This window comes from Giraffa tippelskirchi, chromosome 3, assembly GCF_054371585.1.
Source record: "Giraffa tippelskirchi isolate mGirTip1 chromosome 3, T2T-mGirTip1v1.2.pri, whole genome shotgun sequence".
NCBI classification, from domain to species: Eukaryota; Metazoa; Chordata; class Mammalia; order Artiodactyla; family Giraffidae; genus Giraffa; species Giraffa tippelskirchi.
In genome coordinates, this window is record NC_137277.1 from 35,825,220 (window position 1) to 35,843,756 (window position 18,537).

General features: G+C 53.3%; 5 protein-coding genes and 4 non-coding genes across 25 annotated transcripts in view; 2 read left to right on the forward strand and 7 right to left on the reverse strand.

The window, feature by feature from the left end:
* The window catches only part of FXR2 (FMR1 autosomal homolog 2), a 16,308-nt gene extending 12,835 nt beyond the window's left edge, over nt 1-3,473 (forward strand). For 4 of the 9 annotated variants that reach the window (XM_081578596.1, XM_081578592.1, XM_081578594.1 and 1 more), the window contains exons 15-17: nt 39-134; nt 278-378; nt 703-1,401. In XM_081578596.1, coding sequence (XP_081434722.1) covers nt 39-134; nt 278-378; nt 703-798 — 293 coding nt within the window. In that variant the 3' untranslated portion in view covers nt 799-1,401. Of the gene's footprint in view, nt 1-38; nt 135-277; nt 379-702; nt 1,402-1,454 lie in introns of those variants that run through there. The other 5 variants (XM_081578593.1, XM_081578595.1, XM_081578597.1 and 2 more) reach the window with 4 other exon arrangements.
* SOX15 (SRY-box transcription factor 15) lies at nt 1,455-4,518 on the forward strand. The gene is made up of 2 exons (XM_081578642.1): nt 1,455-3,473; nt 4,123-4,518. The coding sequence occupies exons 1-2, from the start codon at nt 2,941-2,943 to the stop codon at nt 4,289-4,291; spliced, it is 702 nt and encodes a 233-aa protein (XP_081434768.1). The 5' UTR covers nt 1,455-2,940; the 3' UTR covers nt 4,292-4,518.
* MPDU1 (mannose-P-dolichol utilization defect 1) lies at nt 4,504-7,914 on the reverse strand. Of its 6 annotated transcripts, none has more exons than XM_081578627.1 (8): nt 7,807-7,914; nt 6,960-7,038; nt 6,632-6,697; nt 6,311-6,443; nt 5,888-5,973; nt 5,658-5,767; nt 5,369-5,479; nt 4,504-5,235 (listed from the first exon to the last, which is right to left on the reverse strand). In XM_081578627.1, exons 1-8 carry the CDS (start codon nt 7,807-7,809, stop codon nt 5,113-5,115), a joined length of 711 nt encoding a protein of 236 aa, XP_081434753.1. In that variant the 5' UTR covers nt 7,810-7,914; the 3' UTR covers nt 4,504-5,112. The 6 variants fall into 6 exon arrangements, with proteins under 6 accessions (XP_081434753.1, XP_081434752.1, XP_081434749.1 ...); XM_081578626.1 differs by having other exon boundaries at nt 5,649-5,767; XM_081578623.1 differs by lacking the exon at nt 7,807-7,914 and adding an exon at nt 7,611-7,654 and having other exon boundaries at nt 5,649-5,767.
* A 1,711-nt stretch (nt 7,915-9,625) lies between these two features.
* On the reverse strand, nt 9,626-11,691 carry CD68 (CD68 molecule). Of its 3 annotated transcripts, none has more exons than XM_081578620.1 (6): nt 11,571-11,691; nt 11,033-11,412; nt 10,743-10,862; nt 10,550-10,622; nt 10,267-10,437; nt 9,626-9,968 (listed from the first exon to the last, which is right to left on the reverse strand). In XM_081578620.1, exons 1-6 carry the CDS (start codon nt 11,617-11,619, stop codon nt 9,835-9,837), a joined length of 927 nt encoding a protein of 308 aa, XP_081434746.1. In that variant the 5' UTR covers nt 11,620-11,691; the 3' UTR covers nt 9,626-9,834. The 3 variants fall into 3 exon arrangements, with proteins under 3 accessions (XP_081434746.1, XP_081434745.1, XP_081434744.1); XM_081578619.1 differs by having other exon boundaries at nt 11,033-11,493; XM_081578618.1 differs by having other exon boundaries at nt 10,550-10,862; nt 11,033-11,493.
* Nucleotides 11,692-12,215: 524 nt separating this feature from the next.
* EIF4A1 (eukaryotic translation initiation factor 4A1) lies at nt 12,216-18,212 on the reverse strand. Of its 2 annotated transcripts, XM_081578617.1 has the most exons (12): nt 17,966-18,027; nt 17,507-17,654; nt 16,762-16,810; nt 16,206-16,338; nt 15,608-15,747; nt 14,507-14,675; nt 14,061-14,170; nt 13,751-13,894; nt 13,530-13,667; nt 13,326-13,415; nt 12,990-13,069; nt 12,216-12,882 (listed from the first exon to the last, which is right to left on the reverse strand). In XM_081578617.1, the coding sequence occupies exons 3-12, from the start codon at nt 16,783-16,785 to the stop codon at nt 12,738-12,740; spliced, it is 1,173 nt and encodes a 390-aa protein (XP_081434743.1). In that variant the 5' UTR covers nt 16,786-16,810; nt 17,507-17,654; nt 17,966-18,027; the 3' UTR covers nt 12,216-12,737. The 2 variants fall into 2 exon arrangements, with proteins under 2 accessions (XP_081434743.1, XP_081434742.1); XM_081578616.1 differs by lacking the exons at nt 17,507-17,654; nt 17,966-18,027 and adding an exon at nt 18,174-18,212.
* LOC145543979 (small nucleolar RNA SNORA67) lies at nt 13,138-13,280 on the reverse strand. Its single transcript, XR_014081208.1, has one exon. It is a non-coding gene; the product is annotated as a small nucleolar RNA SNORA67 (small nucleolar RNA).
* Nucleotides 14,256-14,397, reverse strand: LOC145544063 (small nucleolar RNA SNORD10). The gene has a single exon (XR_014081287.1). It is a non-coding gene; the product is annotated as a small nucleolar RNA SNORD10 (small nucleolar RNA).
* Nucleotides 15,188-15,332, reverse strand: LOC145544021 (small nucleolar RNA SNORA48). The gene has a single exon (XR_014081246.1). It is a non-coding gene; the product is annotated as a small nucleolar RNA SNORA48 (small nucleolar RNA).
* LOC145544020 (small nucleolar RNA SNORA48) lies at nt 16,037-16,171 on the reverse strand. The gene has a single exon (XR_014081245.1). It is a non-coding gene; the product is annotated as a small nucleolar RNA SNORA48 (small nucleolar RNA).
* Nucleotides 18,213-18,537: the final 325 nt, after the last annotated feature.

Consider the following 18,537-nt stretch of genomic DNA (forward strand, 5'->3'; position numbering starts at 1 on the left):
AGTTTGATGCCCAGTTCTCATTTTCCCCTGCCCCACAGAAGATGAGTCAAGACCCCAGCGTCGTAATCGGAGCCGCCGCCGCCGTAACCGTGGTAACCGGACTGATGGTTCTGTCAGTGGAGACCGTCAGCCAGGTGAGCTAACACTGGATTCCAGCAGACTGCCTCAGAGAACAGGATGCCTCCTATCCTGTGGAAACTAGGGCTTGGGGTTCAGTGGGTGTCTAGGGGCTGGATACCTGGGTTTCTTCTGAAACTTGACCCTCTGTCTTCCCCAGTGACTGTGGCTGACTATATCTCCCGAGCAAAGTCTCAGAGCCGCCAGCGGCCACCCCTGGAACGCACTAAACCTTCAGAGGATTCTCTTTCAGGGCAGAAGGTAGGCAAGGAAGACAGTTTACCCCACTCTTTTGTTGTTCTGGAGTAGGGGGCACATGAAAACTCTTTAAGAAATCTCTTGTGAAATTGTAGGGAAGGCATTCTGCTGGAGTTTAGGCTGCATGTAGAATAGTGAAAAGTTTGTATAGAAGAGAAAGGGCCACTTGGCTCATATTTTCTGGATCCCAGTAAAAGTGACTCCTGGCAACCAACCCCTGGGTCCCACCAGGTGTCTGGAGCTCTTAGGTGGTAGGGAATGGCATTACCTGAATTTCTACTGACCTCCTTTCCTTCCTCTCCGTTTTCTTTCCCACTCTCCCCTCAGGGTGACTCTGTCAGCAAGCTTCCTAAGGGCCCCTCAGAGAATGGGGAGCTCTCCGCCCCCCTGGAGTTGGGTAGTTTGGTGAATGGGGTTTCATAAACCCTCCAGCCCGCATCCCTCCCTTCTCCATCTCGCTTGCTGCCCAACACCAATGGCCCTCACAGGCCCGACTGACCTGCGCTGGAGCTGCTCTTATCTAGGGGGGAGGGGGGTGGCACAGCAGCTTGGGTCCCCCCCAGCCTCCAGGAGCTAGTGGAGGGGTGTGTAACAGGGTCCTACCCCCTCCCTCTTGTCCACCCTACCCCCAGGGTGAGGGGAGCCTCTCTCCTTCCCCATCAGACTGGATGTGCCTTTATCCTCTAATGCCCCAATCTCTCTGAACACCCCCATTCTCCGCCTGTTGGTGCGGGGTGCTCCTTGACCCACCCAGATTTGACAGTTCAGGGGGGCTACCCTGCTATCCCTCCTCCCATCCTGTACCCCCCATTTCTGGGGCCTCATCACTGTGGAAGACGGGGATAGTAAGGGTATAAGTGGGTGGGAGGCATGGGGAAGGTTTTGGAGTAGAACCAGGGGTGTGTATGAAGGGGGGTGACAAGGTCCCCCAGGGGAGGGGGGGACCAACCTTGTCTGGTGGATGAGAAGGCGTATTTATTTTTCACTGTACAGTATTTAAAAAGAGAATAAAAAAATCCAAATGGCTCTCGGGTTCCTGTACCTTCCTTGTGCCCAGTTTGGTCCATCTGTTTCTATAGGAGTGACCTGCCCTGGCCCTTGTTTCCTGTATCACCACACCTGGCTTCTCTAGCATCCCAGAGATGGTCTACGTCTGGGAATTTCTGACATTCCTGAATTCCCCAGGCCCAGGTACCCTCCTGGTCTAGAGAAAAGCAGCTGGTGCCTTGCTGCTTCTCCCCTCCCCCAGGTTTGCTGGTAGAGGGAGCTGGGCCACTCCTATACCCTGAGTCACAGCGGGCTAGGTAGGGCTGCTCAGAGCTGGAGCTGTTCCTGCTAAGAGCTGAGAGCCAAGGCAGGCTGCTTAATCCGATTACCTGAGGCCTGGGGCTTGGGCTGGGCCTTGGGGAGCGTGGGGAGCAGGGTTCCCTCAAGACAGCCCCTGGAACCTAGGTGTTGAGCCCTCATTCCTGCTGGTACTCTGCTCTGGATCCAGGCTTCCTCTCCAGCATCCATATCACTGATCTCTCAGCCTTGGTTCGTCCTGGGCTTCCTTGCGCCCTGCCTCCCAACTCTGAGGTTTAGAGATAAAACGTGGTGAAACCTAGGTTTGGGGGCTATAGTGGAGAGGGTTTAAATTTTCTCACCTGGCAAGGGGTTGTATCACCACCCAAGCACCTGCTGGGATGACTCAGGAAACAAAAATGGCCTGCCTGCCTCCTGACTTTTCTGCCCCCGGGCTGGTGAGGGGTTTGAGTTGTAGGCACCAGAAAAAGGTTTGGGTTAGCGGGTTGGGTGTTCCCACCTTCTTCCCAGCACAACTCTGACCCTGAGGGCTCTTGATCCCCCTCTACTTGATCCCATTGTGCAAAGATTTTGACTTTAAATCGCTGTGCTTAAGAAGGGAGGGGTAGATGTTCAGGCTATTGGGGCTGGAAGGCCTGACTTCTGGGTCTTGGGTGGAGAGGGGGTGTGGTCCCCTGGGGGGAGTGTTGGGGGCTGGGAAGAACGGGACACCTGGGTTGGCCTAAGGGAGGGGGATGTTGGCGCTCTTAAGGAGGCGCGGTCGGCTGGGAGGGAGTGGGGAGGAGCCAGTTGTTAAAAGCTGTTCCCCAGCCTGGCCCACCCGCCAGCCACAGACGCTGAGACCAGGTGAGACAGGGCCGTGGCACCTGGGCTACGCTGCCTGGCAGCTGCGGGACCCCCGATCGCAGAGTTACCGCCTTCACCGAAGCCGGGCCCTTGGCGGGCAGCGGGCAGGGGGAGCCAGACTGGGTTGCTGGGAACCTCGCAGCCACAAGGAAAGAGCACAACCTGTACAGGAGCGGGTACCAGGCAGCGGTTTTTGCGCTGGACTCCTCACAGGTGCCGGATTGGTTGGAAGCACGGGCTCCATTATAAGGACTCTGAACTTGGGGACGGTTTATACCTTTCAAGGACACGAGTTTCTCTGTAACGACTCCGGATTAGACAGACACTTAGGATACAGGGTTTGGGGATCAACGTTTCACTTTGGAGGGGAGGGCGTATAGAAACGCCCTCTGAAGGCTTCCCTTCGGCCCCCCCATGGCGGTACCGGGCTCCTCACACGACCAGGCCTGGAACCTGGACCCTCCCACTCCCACGGCCCCTACCTCCTCGTCCTCGGGCCCCCAGGAGCGGGAGGGCGCCGGGAGCCCAGTTGTCTCCAGGGGGCTTCCCTTGGAGAAGGTCAAACGGCCCATGAACGCTTTCATGGTGTGGAGCTCCGCCCAGCGCCGCCAGATGGCGCAGCAGCACCCGAAGATGCACAACTCGGAGATCTCCAAGCGCCTGGGCGCGCAGTGGAAGCTGCTGGGCGAGGATGAGAAGCGGCCCTTCGTGGAGGAGGCTAAGCGGCTCCGTGCCCGGCACCTGCGCGACCACCCCGACTACAAGTACCGGCCCCGGCGCAAGACCAAGAGCACGGGCGCCGGGTCGCCCCACTTCAGCCAGGGAAGCGGCGGCGTGGCTGGCGGCGGGCCAGTCTGGGGGCCTGGATATGCAGCCAACCAGGGGAGCAGAGGCTTTGGGTACCAGCCCCCCAACTACTCGACAGCCTACCTACCTGGCAGTTATGGGTGAGTACCCGGGGAACAGGATGACAGAAACTTGTGCCCCTGTCCTAGAGCCTGGGTGGGGGCAGATATCAGAGAGCCTGGCTTGCAGAGGTCCTGAGCCCACCCAAGTAGGGGACACTCATGGAGGAGTTTGGAGGGTGCCCCATGAAGCGTAGGAGACTTCGGGGGAGCCAGGGTCTTTCTTCCAACAGAGTCTGTTGGTGGTGACACCGCAGGAGTAGCAACCTGGATGTGACTCTGTTCTAGTTACCTGAATTTCCCGTCCTTCCCCCCCACCTCCGCCCCCACTTCTGGCCCTTGTGTGACCCGGCTTCCTCTCCCATCCCCGGGGCAAGGACAGGCCAAGCCCAACTCTACCCCTTCCTGGCCTGCCGCCCCAAAAGAGGAAAACAGGCATGCAGCACGCAAGCTCACACTTGAGCGTGCCCCAACATGGTTGTGGCGGCGGTGCAGCTCTAAGCCATCCTGGGGTTCCCTACCGTTGGTACTCTGGGGGGTCTGAATAGCCAGGGATGGATGGGTGGGTGATTAGTTTTACCTGTCTGTGCAGAACTGGTTAGAACTACCCCCACATGCGAGTCGGGGACCCTACTCGGCACCTCCAACCCAGGGAGCAGATGCCTTCTAACCTCAGTGTTTCTCTTTGCAGCTCTTCCCACTGTAAACCAGAGGGCCCCTCGCTGTGCTCTCTCACCCAGAGTAACCCAAGGCTCCAGGGAGAGCTACTTCCCGCTTACAGCCCCTACCCAACCCCAGGCTCTCCCCCTCTGTACAACCCACCCCTCTCAGGGACCCCCTTGCCCCTAACCCACCTCTAACCCTCACAGACGTGGACCTCTCAGAAGGGTTTCCAGTCTCCTTTTCTACGTTTCTACCCAGAACACCACCACCCCCACTCCCAGGCTGCAAATCCTTTAGAACTGTGTTGGACCACAGTTCAGAGGAGATGAGCAAGTACTCCTCAAACCCCAAAAAGCTAGGGGGAACAACACCCACAGATTTTTTTTTTTTTTTTGTAGGCTGAATACAGTTTTGTACAATTAAACCATGTCTCTGAGTCTTTATTGTTCCATCTCTGTTCCCCTTTACTGCAGCAGGAACCAGCAGTCTCCACTCCCTTCCGCCTGGACCTGCCAGAGCAGGAACCTCCTCACCCCACCCTGGGGCCCTGCCTGAGTCATTCTTCTGTCCCCCTTCCCCCAACCCCCCCAACAAGCACTGGGGTCCAGGAGACAGTCTGAGCCAGGCTGGGGGAGGAAGGAAACCATAAGCACCTGGTCCCTTCCACTGTCCAGGCTCTGTCCTTTAGGGTCAGAAGGGAAGCGGGGAAATGGGGAGGACAGGGTAAGACTTTTGCCCAGAATAGATTAACTAGCTAGAAACTTCTGCTAAAGGAAGAATTTCAGCCAAATGTTTAAATGAGTCCAGAGCATATACACAGGACAGCACACAATGTTAAAATGTCAGCCTGAAAATCTCTACCCCATCCTTTCTAAGATCCGGGCCAATCAAAGTTGCAATTGCAGAAGAATGGGGAATGGTTAAAAGTCACACCAGCAAACTGATCCAGATGGGAGGGACCCCAAGGGTTGGGTGGATGAATGGAAACATGGAATGTACTCAGGGAGCCAACTCAACTCTACTGCTTTTTCTTCTTGTGGGGAGCCTTGGCATTCCAGTAGAAGAGGACCTGGGCAGCGATGAGGCCATTGCAGAGAGAAGAGACTACAAAGGTTCCAGCCATGAGGGGGTCTCCAGTTTCCTGGGTGAGAGACACAGCTAGGGTCACTTAAGCATAGTGAGAAAGGGTTCCAAAAGAGGCAGCTTGAAGTCCTCAAGCAGGGAGAGGTAAGGTGAAGTTATGGTGCCCTCTAGAGGGAAGGAGGTGCACTCACCTGAATGGAGGTGAAGATTCGGGCCAGGGACCCTCCAAAGAGCAGAAACACTGTGATGGCTGAGAGCTGGCCCGTGTGCCCATTACGGTAGTTGGTGGCTGCCTGGAGCAGCTAAGGGAAGAGTTGAGACACCCTTTTTTCTGTCATCTGAACTCATTCCATGTTCCCATGTTATTTCTGTATTCTCAGTCCTCCCCCCCAACCCGCAAACTTTGGGTTTCTCCTCTACTCTTTACCCAGCCCCCTTCACAACATCCTCTCCCTTGTTCCCAGCACCCACCCTTCCCACCACCACAGAAGGCATGTTGGAGGCCTGAAGCAGGGTGACTACATCCTGGGGTGTCAGTGGTGAAAGCAGCACCAGCAGGATCAGGGCATAGCACGCTAGGAAAGCAACACCTGGGAGACAGGGAAATAAGGAGTCCTCATCAACTTCTGAGTACCCTGGCTTCCCCAAGCCTGCCTTCCCAGCAGGGCTCCTGAGAACTGGCAGCCAGCTCTGGGGTCAATCCTCAGCACCTTTCACAGTCTGTCCTCTGTAGTGCAGGACCAGGAAGGCGATCGTGATTGTCTGGAGCATCAGGAACAGGGCTTCACCCCAAGAGCTGCAGAGTCAAGAGTTGGAAGGAAGAAAGGCGGGCCTGGAAGAGGCAGGGAAAGCCTCCAGAGCCCATCCATCTTGAGGACACAATTGTCTGATTATTCCCTATCCGCCACAGCCCTACTGGTCCCTTACCTCCTGCCTACCGGCAGCCCCCATGCAGTTGATTCAGGATTGGAAACTGGGTGTTCTTGGGTTGCTCACCTCCTCTCATCATCACCATAGATGATGACTAGAGTTCCAGAAAGGTTTAAGCCTTCCTGCCCTTTTACCTCCCTCACTCTAACCCCCACTAGAGTTGTGAGCATTTACCCTTGGAAATAAAGGGCAGGGCCCCTCACCTGAAGGGAAAATTATTGGTGATGCTGTAGACCATGGTCCCAGTCAACGCCACTAGCTCTAGCATTACCGACTGGAAACTCAATCCTTCGGCACTCTTGGCTCCCAGGATTTTAAACACTTGGGGTAGTTTTACTGGGAAAAGAGGATGAGAAGGGCAGGGCTGAGGAGCTGACATCCCTTGGGTGCACAGCACAACAGCTACAGAGCAGACCTGGAGGCATGTTAACACCACTTCTAGTTAAGTGACCCACTCAGTTTATGGTATTTCAGCACTCCACCCACCTCGCAGCAGCAGGAATTGAAGATGATAAGAAACATACCCAGAAGTGAGCCAGCCACAATGCCCAGCCCCAGGCCTTTGCTGAGGAGAATCTTGAGGCAGGGAACTAAGAAGAGAAATTAAGCAGAGATAAGACCTCTAGAACCCAGGCCAGGACTTGCAGGCCTAAAGGCTTTAAGTACTTTAAGATCTTGACATACCCACAAAAGGAAATCTTGGGTGGTCTAGAGGCAGGTGAAAAAGGCCTAGTTTTTCCTACTGCAAATCATATCACGTTCAGACAAGGTAACTTTCCAAAACAGCGTTTACCTTTTCTTTCCTCTGACCCACTCTTCCGTTCCCTGCCCATCACACCTAAACTCCTTCACCTGACTTCCAAGGCTCTCCACTGCTTCCTTGTGTAGAGCTGAACAAGGCCCAAGAGTCCTCTGATCCTTTATTCCCCGCCTGTGAGCAAGTAGGCAATCCACACGTCTTTTCTCTCCAAGGATAGGTTTCCTTTATATCGTTCATTCTCGAACACTGTCCCTGGCCCCTACTGAGGAACTTCCACGGCTTACTTTTATGTTCTAGCCACCAACATCTTCTCTAGACTGTAAGTCCACCCCAGTGGTAGTCTGGCTATCATGGGTCATGAACGCAGCTAAAACATTGTCCCGGGAGAACAGTGGGGTACCAAAAAACTGACAGGGGTGGACTGTGAAGGCTTCCCTAAAGGTCTGAGGCGGGTTTTGTCTGTGGTGTTGCCTCGTAGATAGAAAAAGGAAACCAGACAAATTAATTCCAAAATTAGACCGTGAGCAAACGTGGAGGCCGGGAGGAAAGCCATTAGGATGGCAGGAGCCTTGGGGGTGCCACAGAAGGCCTTGATTCATAAGAGGCTTTGAATCATTTGTAACATTGCTCCTGAAGGTGTATAGATCTATTAGGTGTTAGAACGATCTAATCAGATCTTAAACTGTTTTGTAAAATTTGAGTCTTTCCATCTTTCATCGGTCACTAATGCAAAGTACTCCCACCTGGCGACTCCCCCTCTCCCCTAAATATGGAGTCCTCATTCTACGGAGCCCGAGACACTTCCGCCCCTCACAGACACGACTTCCGCCCGGAATGCCGTGGCAATAGTCACCGCTGTCGCTTAGTCCGCACTCACGGCCCCTTTACGGCCGGAGAACTCTGAAGCAAAACTCTGACCCGATGCCAAATGAAACTTACCATGAAGGAAGTCCCACTGGACGAAAATGTGGTCGTAGCATTTCTCAGGTAAAAGAAGCGGCACCAGCACCCGTTTAAGTGGCCCGTCTACCTCGGCCGCCATGTTGCAAAGCTAACTTCCGCCAATCCTTCAAACCGCCATTGACTGACGGTGCGCACGCGCGCTCCGAGCGCTCCGCCTCCCGCCTTCCCGCTACTAAGCAGGACCGCGTCCCGCCTCCCGCCTCCCGCCCCAGCTTTTCCTTACGCCATCCCACCTTCGTTAGCTAAAATAGGTCTCGACTGGAAACCACGTTTTTGGACGCTCCCTCCCTGCTGCTCGAATTTTTAAAGCGTGCCAAAGCTGTACGCCTGCGCAGTTCCATTTTTCGAGCCTTTGTTTACGCAGTAAGATTTATCCTCCTTCCTTTCTCCGCTCCTCCTGCTCGGCGCCATCTTGTCTTCTTCCAGCTGACTACATTGTTCGAAGTTGAGAGAGAAGGAGCGTGAGTCTCCAAAATGGCGTTGGGTGTGGGCGGTGTAGCTTTCCACCTCCTGTACTCTCGGTGTGTCCAGAGGACATGGCCCCGATGGGAGCGAGACAGTCTGAGCCAAGCTGCTCAACTTAGGCGCAAGGCCCATGCTTCTCCCTCCTCAGGTTCGCCCAGGCCTTGGCAAATGGGTGTGCTGTGCCAGGACAGTGAAGCAGAGGAAGGGGAGGTGGGTAAGGAGAGCCCGGTTTCGGGAGATGGCAGCGTCCCTAGCTCCCATGCGGGCCCAGTCCTGGCCGCTTTTGTGAAACGAAGGCCCCGCGGTTCCCTCTCACCCCACTGTCCCGAGGGCGCCACCTCGCTCCTCGGCCTCCTATGACCACGTGCTGAGCCAGGATTTGGGCCAGACGGAGGCGGCCGAGCATCTCGCTTTGGGGCATCTCAAGACTACCCAGAAGGAGCGATGCCTTCTGCCACCCAGTGCCAGGACACCAAGTCTTGGTTGAGATGGCCCTGGTCATCGCGCTCTGGTGGCTGGGTACCTGCTGGGAGTACCACACCCTTCGGTGACTCCTGCGCCAGTCCGCAGGGTCTTACGAGGTGTCACAAGGCGGTGGTGTGTTTGCTGGGTCTCTGCCACGTGCTCCCCTCAAAAAGGGGTGGGTCTGCCGGTCTCGGCGGCTGCTTTCTGTAGCCTTACAGGGCTCCTACAATTGGAAGGGCCCCATATTGGCCCTGGGGATGCTCACAGGGCGATGAACTGTAAAGGGGAATTTAGCACTCCCTGGTCTGGTCGTTCAGGCTAGGGCAGTCTGGGAGATCCTTTTTAGAATCCACACTGGGGCTGTCCTAGGGGTTCCACCCACCACCACTAGGGGGCACCACCATCGGGGACTGTGGGTTGCCCAGGAGCATAGAGGATATTTTATGAAAATCAGTACGCATTGCTCCTGTGGTTGATGAAAATCCTTCGCAGGTGGGATAGGAGCATCCCAGATGCAGCCAGAGTTTAATCCGGGCTGTTCGCTAGCCCGGACACAGTGGGTAGGGCAGGGCATTTGACAGGCTGCTGGGATGGGTGGCTCCCGTGGATTCGAGGAGACAGGGAACTGGAGCAGCCAGAGACCCCACGAAAAGAGGAGCAAGGGAGGCAAAGCCAGTTTGACAACAGCTGTGCCAGGCTTTGAAGGAGGAATCCATGAGGGCATTGTACCACACAGTAACATTTTCATCGCTCCTGGTGAGCTGTTTCTAGGTCCCTTAGACTCAACATGGAAGGTACCAAAAGGTGTGTGACAAGAAACTTAACGGCTTTTAATCCTGGCAGGAAGGACAAGGAAAACCAAGGATAAAGATTTGAGCAAGTTTTATTATTTTCCCATGGGAGATGGGGAATCAGTCATATTTAATAAACATCTTTCCTCTCATCCCTCCCAATTGCATTATCTCTTCTTTTGTTCATCAAGACAGGGAAGGATGATAACTTTTATCTCTTTGAGTCTGTTGAGTGATGAGAAATGAGGGCGCCTCCTGGTGCCCTGGGTATTGAGACAAATGGTCAGAGGGGCTGGTAAGTGGGTGGGCGTCTTCGGATGATGCAGAAGGTAACAAGCACCAGGATGAGGAGGCCGAGTAAGATCAGGCCGATGAGGAGAGGCAGCAAGATGGACTTATCACTGGGACAAGAGAAACCTGGTGAAAAGACAGGGCAAGTAGGTGTCATGGTGGTGGTTGGGATAAAGGTGGGAGGAAGGAATGTAGTGGATGTTGGGAAGTAGAGAATGGTAAGGAGCTCACCTAGATGTCTCAGAGTGGGAAACAAAGGGGACCCTGGGGAGAGCCTTGTAGAGGAGGAAGGACAGTTACCCTAGCTGTGACAAGCTTGAGAGGAGGAGGAGGAGATTTGGGGGTGCAAGGAGGGAGATTATAAACCTAAGTGGGGACTTTCAGTGCAATGGGAAAATTCTAGGAGGGAAGAAACAGGTCTTACTTGGTCCAAAGGCCCCTGAGGGGGACAGCTGAGCAGCTTGTAGCTTCAGGGAGAGCAGATCAAGGTGTAAAGCTGGTGAAACAGTGATGCTTGCATTTCTGCAACTGAAGCTCTGGCCCAGGGGGGTTTGGAGATCTTGAAGGGATGAGTTCTGAACTGAGAATGTCCACTCTAAAAGAATGAGGAAGAGTTAGTTCCATATCCATATCTCCACCCACTAGCCTGGGTCCCTTCAGGAACCCATATATCTAGTGCAAGTGGTGAGAAAGGGAAGGTTACTCACGCACTGCCTGGGGGAAGGACACGTTGTACTCTACAGCCATATAGTTCAGGTAGACAGCGCTCTGCAGCGGATCCTGGGGAGGTGACCGGGAAGACTCAGGGCAGCAGGGGAGAGTGGCATCCAGGTATAGAATAAGGAGTACGGCAAGAGGTTGGTAGGGATAGGGGGAGAGGAAGGGATGAGGGTTAAGTACCTGCTTGAATCCGAAGCTAAGCTGTCCGTAGGGGAATGAGAGGAGCAAGTGGGAATGGGTACCTTCACAGCCCCCCTGGGCCTTGGTTCTGTTGGGGTTCAGTACAGAGATGCCCCAGGCCTGTAGAAGTTAAACATGAGAGGTCGGTCACAAGACCACACAGTTCTGCCATTCCATGTTCCCTTTGTCTTCAACCTGTATTTGTCTCCTCTGCTCTTCCTCCTCCCCTTCTGAATCATAGCAGGCCTCAGCCCCTTCCCCTTATGTCCTCCACTGTCTTTTAGCTTTACCTCTCTTCCACCCTGGGTTGGGTACAGAACTCGCATCTGAATCTGGGCTTGGAGCCGGACGCAGGGCTGGGAGCCATTAGTCCAAGTATAGTCTCCTATTGCCTCCTTGGAGCCTGGGCTAGGACTTGGAGAGGGTGGTGGTTCTGGGTGGGGAGATCTGGTGGAGGGTCCTGGACTCGTGGCAGTACTGTTGCTTGTTGGATGAACTGTAGCATTTTGATGACTGGTGGTGGTAGCAGGACTATGAGTGGCCGTTGGGGACTCGTGGCTGGTGGTTCCTGTGGTGTTAGTTGTATGTGTGGTGGTGGTGATTCTCTGAGTGGTGGTTCTGTGGCTCTTGGTAGTTCTGTGGCTGGTTGTTCCAGGGCTTGACGTGCTTTCTGTAGCTGTAGGTGTCACCGTGAAGGATGGCAGCAGAGTGGCGGATTTTTTATGAGGACAGTCATTCCCTGTTCCCTGGGCTGAGGAAACAACTGGTTAGCAACCCAGGGCAGGCTTCTTCCCAGGGGCCCTCTCCCCTTGTCCCCTTCCTCCTTACCTGCTAGTAGCCCCAGCAAGGCCCCAGAGAAGAACACAGCCAACCTCATGACAGAACAGCCTTCACCCAGAGTCCAGCAGTGTTAGTACCAGCTGCCTGCTCAACCAACCCTATACCCTCTGCCTTCTGTTTGGAAAAAAGAGGAAATCTCTTGACTTCCTGTTAACCGAGGTGATCCCACCCACAGCCTGACTCAGGCACCTCAGCCCTGGCCACCGTGATCTCTTAGTCATTACATGATTGGCCCTGGTGTCACTAAAGGAGCTAGCAGCATCATGTGGGTAGCAAGATGGGGAGTTTTGGGGAAGTTGATCCTTACGGATTTGTCTAACTCAGCAAAATATGCTTGGCAGTTGCAACAGTGATTACAGAGGCAGCAGCCTCTCCATAGGAGAGCTCACTAGAATGTAAATTCAGAACACTCCCTTTTCCCTCCATCACTTCCTCTTTGCTGAGACATGTGAGGTGCTTATGATGGTCCTTGCTCAACCCCTATGGAAAGGTCATACCCCCACCAGTTAACATGACCATTTTCCAGTCAACAAGGAAGCACAACAGAAAGTAACTATTAGCTGGAGGCAGGGCAGTAAAGCTGTACCCAATAGCAGGTGGGAGGGAAGAGGGAAGAAATGAGAAGCCAAGGCAGGCAGTTTCCAAGTCATTTTATTCAGAATTTTGTGTTTGTTTCCTGAATCAATAAATACTATACAAAACAATGTAAAAATGGCTACCATTTTCTCTCCCCTGCTCCCCCCACCTGGGGACAATCCCCTGGGCTACCTAGTTCAGGGGGTTGCCCTCCAGATTTGGCCCAGCAGATGAGGTGGAGCAAAATTGTAGCCCCTACTGAATGAACTGTTTTCAGAGTTATTCAGCTGGGGTGGGAGAGCCTCTGGGGTTTGGAGGTTGACTAGGTTAGGGAAATGGATTAGTGTTTTTGGGAGAAGAAGTCGGCGCCTACCCCAAAGAAAAGGGTGTCTAAAATGTTCACGGTTCCTTCTTTTGCCTCAAAAAGTGACATTTATTCAAAGAGTCAAAGAAAAAAAAAAAAGAAAAAAAATGACAAGATGTCCATCCCTTGGCTCCCTTCCCTCCCCCCTCCTGCTGCTCCTCAGCCCCCTCCAAGGTTTCATCCCTGGCTGGTGCTAGGTAGCACACCAGCCCCCCTCAGATGAGGTCAGCAACATTGAGGGGCATCTCCTCAATGGAGGTGTTGTAGAAGGTCTCGATGTCTCGAAGAGTCCTCTTGTCTTCTTCTGTCACCATGTTAATAGCCACACCCTTACGGCCGAAACGTCCGCCACGACCGATTCTGGAACAAGTCAGGGTAAGGAAGATAGAAAAATCACAAGCTTCCCTGTAGGGAGGATTGGGCAAGAGGGGGACTGGATTGGTTAACAAGACCAGATTTTCATTTACCTGTGAATGTAGTTTTCCCTATTGGTGGGGAGGTCATAGTTGATGACTAAGGAAACTTGCTGTACATCAATGCCTCTAGCCTATGTCAAGAAAGAAGGCAGTTTCAGTGTGTGAATGAGAAAGCACAAGTCTATCCAGAATTAAGCATACATGTAGGCAGCCAAAAGAAGGCAAAGGAAATAAACATCCCCTTTCCTCAGAAACCTGAGGCGTGCCAGATTTTATTCCAAGTTGCTACTTTCCTGAAGAGGGGCACTAGTAGGCCCCTTGGAAGAGGGAATCACCTTGGATTCTCTCCTCTTCCTTCCAGTCTTGTCCAAATGCCCTTCTACTCACCAGTAGGTCAGTGGTAATCAATACTCTGCTAGAGCCAGAGCGGAACTCCCTCATGATAACGTCTCGTTCTTTTTGGTCCATGTCTCCATGCTAAAACAGGAAATGAAATGGTATAAAGGGTAGGTCTGTTGCTTCTGAGAACTGGCTCTAAGTAATACCCTGACATGTTTTACTCTGCTGGTAAACGAGGTAGAGAAACCTCACCATGGCAGAGACAGTGAAGTCTCTGGCATGCATCTTCTCAGTGAGCCAATCCACCTTCCTTCGGGTGTTGATGAAGATGACTGCCTGGGTAATGGTCAGGGTTTCATACAAGTCGCACAGTGTGTCCAGCTTCCACTCCTAGGGGGTGGGGGGGGAGGAGATCAGTCAGGGGCTATACCCAACAACTCACCACCAGGTCCGCCTCCTGCACTGGGCCCCACCTCTCGTTCCACATTGATGTAGAATTGACGGATACCCTCCAGCGTCAACTCTTCCTTCTTGACAAGGATTCTAATTGGGTCCCTCATGAACTTCTTGGTCACCTCAAGCACATCAGAAGGCATTGTAGCTGACAGCAAAACCACCTTATGAAAAATAAAGCAGCTTCAGGGTAGGGAATACTCCAGAATTCTGTGGTTTCCCTGGCAGTTGATAAATGCTCTTCTATCACCCCCCCAAGCATACCACAACCTATATACAAAGCAATCAGCCATACAAGCAAGACGACCCCAATGTTCTGTCCCTCCTCACCTGGGTGTTGCTGTTGAGCTTCTGGAATATGTCATAGATCTGGTCCTTGAATCCACGGCTTAACATTTCATCAGCTTCATCCAGTACAAACATCTTAATGTATTTAGGAGCTGCAGGAAAAACACCAACAGGTAGTTATTAAAAAATCTGAAATATACTTAACTATCCTGATAAAGAACAGAGGATAGGCAGTCTGCTCTCAGAATACAAAGGTTGGATCCTTTGCCTGGGACCCCCTTTCCAGGCCAGACGACAGCCCTGGGAAGTAGAACACTACCTGGGCTGAGATGACAGGGAAGCCAGGCTCAGATGACACGCATGGGGTTCATCACAGAGCAGCTCTTTCAGAGGGTATCATTGGGAATGAAATTATAACCAAGTTAAGAAACTGGAAAAAAGCATGCATGGGGAAGTGACCCAGAGGACTAGAAAACTGATGCACTCACACAAATATCTCCGGTTAAGCATGTCGAACACACGGCCTGGGGTACCCACGATGATATGGGGGGCTTCCATCTGCAGCTTCTGCACCTCAGCACGTACATTGGTACCCCCAATGCAGGCATGGCACGAGGCACCCATGTAATCTCCTAAGGCCATAACTACCTTCTGTATCTGAATCAGAATTAAGAACAGTGCTTGTATATTAGCTCCAACTGCCAGGCCTCATTTTAAACACTCATTCTTTCCAACTCTTGAGACCTAACACTATTATTAAGCTAACCCCTCAAGCAAGAAACCGGTAAACATACCATTAAGATCTCTGCTGATAAAAGGCAGACTCAGAATTTGAACTCAGGATGGCTCCTGAATGTACACACCAATTCACAAAAATAGCCCAGAAATAATTTCTGTATGGTCACCTGTATCCTCTCGTACTCCTGCCATAGAACCTATGTTAGATCTTCACTTTCAAATCATATTCTAGACCCTAAGGCCCCAGAGCAGAGCTCTACTGTAACTTCTTGCTTACATTATCTTTGTTTAAAAGTTAGGCACAGAATGACCGTAACACCTCCATAGAACGTTACAAGAATACATTCCCTTAAACGCGATTAGTAATCAACTTATGAGACAGGGGTTTCTGATCTTTTCCTTTTCAAGACTAAGGAAAACAGCCCTACATTTTATGTGCCCCAGGCATGAAACAGCTCCGGCCACCAATCCAGGCATCAAGCTAGGATGAACAAAGGACTAGACATCTGCTTTGCCCCTGACTGATATAAGAGCAACACCACCAATCAGGTGCCTCTTTGCCCACTGCCAGGGGGTTTTGTTCATAAAATGGCCAAACTTGCCCAGCGAGCCAGGCTCCACCCAGCAGCCTTTTCATCTGACTCAGGAAATGGGTGGAGTAAGGGATGCTTATAGTGTTTGGTTAGAAAAAAGCTTATAATTAACCTAATAAGTCTTGAGACCTGGAAGTCAACCAACTTCACATCATCCATTTTCCTCTTACTTCAATTCTATGGTAGTTAGGGTACATACTTCTAGTTTCTGCTGATCATTTCTAAATGAGTCCTTCATGGGAAGGAAGGTAAACTCACCTGCTGGGCCAACTCTCTAGTGGGTGCCAGGACCAAGGCTTGAGTGGCCTTTAGATCTAATTCAATCTGTTGCAGAATTGATATGGCAAAAGTGGCCGTTTTCCCAGTCCCAGATTGGGCTTGAGCAATCACATCATAACCTAAACACAAATTGGGAGAGAAATTTGACATGGTAGAAAGCATTCTTTGCAATCATGGGATTCAAAAGCCCTGCTGAATGAGATCAATAAGCAACCAACAGAGGTTATGTGCTCAGCAATAAGTGCTTCAGACTTTTTGACAACGTAGTACCCAAACAGGAACAGAACTGAAAACTAGGCCAAGTTTCAATCATTTAGCACTGCAACAAAATTAGGCTAGAAATATAGCTGTAAAAAGCCAACATGATATGGCCAAAACACTACCGTAGAGATTAAACCAGCAGTCAATCCATGTGTCCAGGGCATGAACCAGGCATGGGCACAGAGCAAAAGCCAAGCTGGGATAAACAAGGAGTTGTTTTGTCCCTCACTGATATGCGACAGGCGCCACCAACCAGGTGCCACTCTACCCAGGTCAGGGACAGTTCAGAACTTGTTCTAGGGCAGAGAGATCTTACCCTTGATACAAGGAAGAATGGCTCGCTGCTGGATGGCAGAGGGCTTCTCAAAACCATAGGCATATATGCCACGGAGGAGTGACTCTGAGAGGTTCATGTCATCAAAGCTGTCGACAATCTCATTCCAGTTACTCTGCAGGAAGCCAAAGAATCAGGAGAAATGGGGCTGTGCTTCTGCGTAAGAGCAAACAGGCCCCTGTACCTGCACCAAAACTTCAGAACCCACAATCTCTCTTCAACCCACGGAAGCCAGCTGGTTGGTTCTACTCAGCCTGGGAAACCACCCTAGGGGGTCAGCCCACCTGTAAACAGTGAAGCTTGGCTGTTAATAGAAAGGCGAACAGAATTTGGATGACATGTTTCAAACATTAAGTGTTAACGTATTACCATAAAAGTTAAAATTTTCTATGTAACTATCTGGAGGTTTTAAAGTAAGCAGCAGAGTTGAATCCTGGGTTCCGGTTTTATTCATTAAACCACCACTGCAAAATCGAAATAATACTAACACTGCCTTTCCCAGAGTTGAAAGATAATGGTGGGAGGGATCCAGCCTCACCTCGATGACGCCTTCGGGTTCCATCCCATCGGGGCCATTGTCTCTGGATCTGTTGGTTTAAAAACAGGAGTATGTAGAAATCCTGATAGCCAATCTCTTCCTACCAGCAACCGGCTTTGCATGATGCCATCAGCCTTCATTCCCTATTCCAACCCCCACGAGTTCCCGTAAGACGCAAGTCATTTTACAACTGAGTCAAGCCTTTGCCCCATCCCGGGAGCGGCTCAGGCCCAGCCACCCCCGACACGATGGAGTAACCCTCCGTGAAGACCCAAAGGCTGAAGGAACTGTGCCGCGCTTAGGGGGCGCGGAGGTGGTGCTTGCCTCCCGGCCCACGTGTCCCGGGCCCGGCGCTCCAAGCCCAAGCGCGTGCACCTCCCACCGTGGCCCCTGCCTGCCGGAAATCCCGCCCTCCACCTCCCAGACGCCGGGGTAGGACATCCCCTTCCCCCCACGTCACACCGCCCGCACCTCCCCCACTCCCTCCAGCCCATCTCCCCCCGTCGCAGTGCCCGGATGTGGGAGGCCGCGGGCGGTGGCGGCCTCACGCACAATGAGCCCCAGCCGAGCTAGCAAAGAGGGAGATTGCACAACACTTAGCAGCGAAGGGGACTGGGGGAGGGGATCGCCTCGAACAGCCATGTGCTTGCTCCCTCGACCACCCGGCGACGGCCCCACACACACACTACAGGAACAATCCACATCCCGCCCGCCCCCGTCGCGAAATGGCGTCGCCCTCCCATACCTCAGGCCGCTCACCCCTGAAGAAAAGTGGACCTGCCCATCCGCAGTTTGCCAATTGCCCGGCTTGTGCGGCAAAATGGACCCGCCCGCCCGGCGCCGGGTGGGCTCCCGGTGCCTCACGCGGCCGCTCCTCGGGGTTAGGCTCGGTCCTGGCCGTCAAGAAAACCAGCACACTGAACGGCCGGCTTCTTCTCCCCCGACCCATAGCTCCACGCGACTAAGCGACTGGATTTATAGACCCAGGGACCCCCGCCTTCGGCGAGTGGTACCGTCAGAATCATCCGGAACGCCCAGCGCGCGAGCCCTCCCTCCGGCAGTGAGGCAAGCGGACCGGCGGCTTCGGGCCACGCACGCTCGCCTCTACCTTTCCCGTCGCGACCTCGCCGCCCGACGGGGCTTCGCGCACCGCGTCGGTCGAGGCACCCTCACTAACTTCGCGCGCTAGGTCCCGAAAGCCGACCTGTCCTCGGCCTCTGCCCAGGGCCTGGCGGCAACGTCGGTCTTGGACCCGCCCCTCACCCCCCCTCCCGCGACGGATCCTCCCGTCTTGAGTCTCGCCTCAACCCTGGGGGCCTAGGGCTGGGGGGGGGCCTCAGCTCCCCCAAGCAGGGTCTTCGGAAAGGGTAGCAAGGTAAGCAGCCACAACCTCTTGCAAATGTCTTTCTTACCGGGAATCCTGACTCGCAGACATGATCCTTAGAAACTAGGGCGGAGTGCCCGCCTATCGACAACTTATAGAGCGCCCGACCCCGCCCCAGCCATCGCATTGGCTTGACCGCTTCGGCCCCGCCTGCCGCCTCTCAGCAACCCGGCGTGACGTCAATTCGTAGGCGCCCTGGCACGCAGCCACCATTGGATAACTTGAGCGCCTATCAAGGTGAAGCCCCGCCCCGCAGCCTCATTGGCTAAAGGACCCGCCTTTCTTGCCGGTACGGAAGTGACATACGGGAGCCAGGCCTCGAGGCCTGGCAGCCATCTTGGGACCCTGCACCCCTACACGTGCGGAGGCGAGAGTGCCCTGGTCATGTGGCC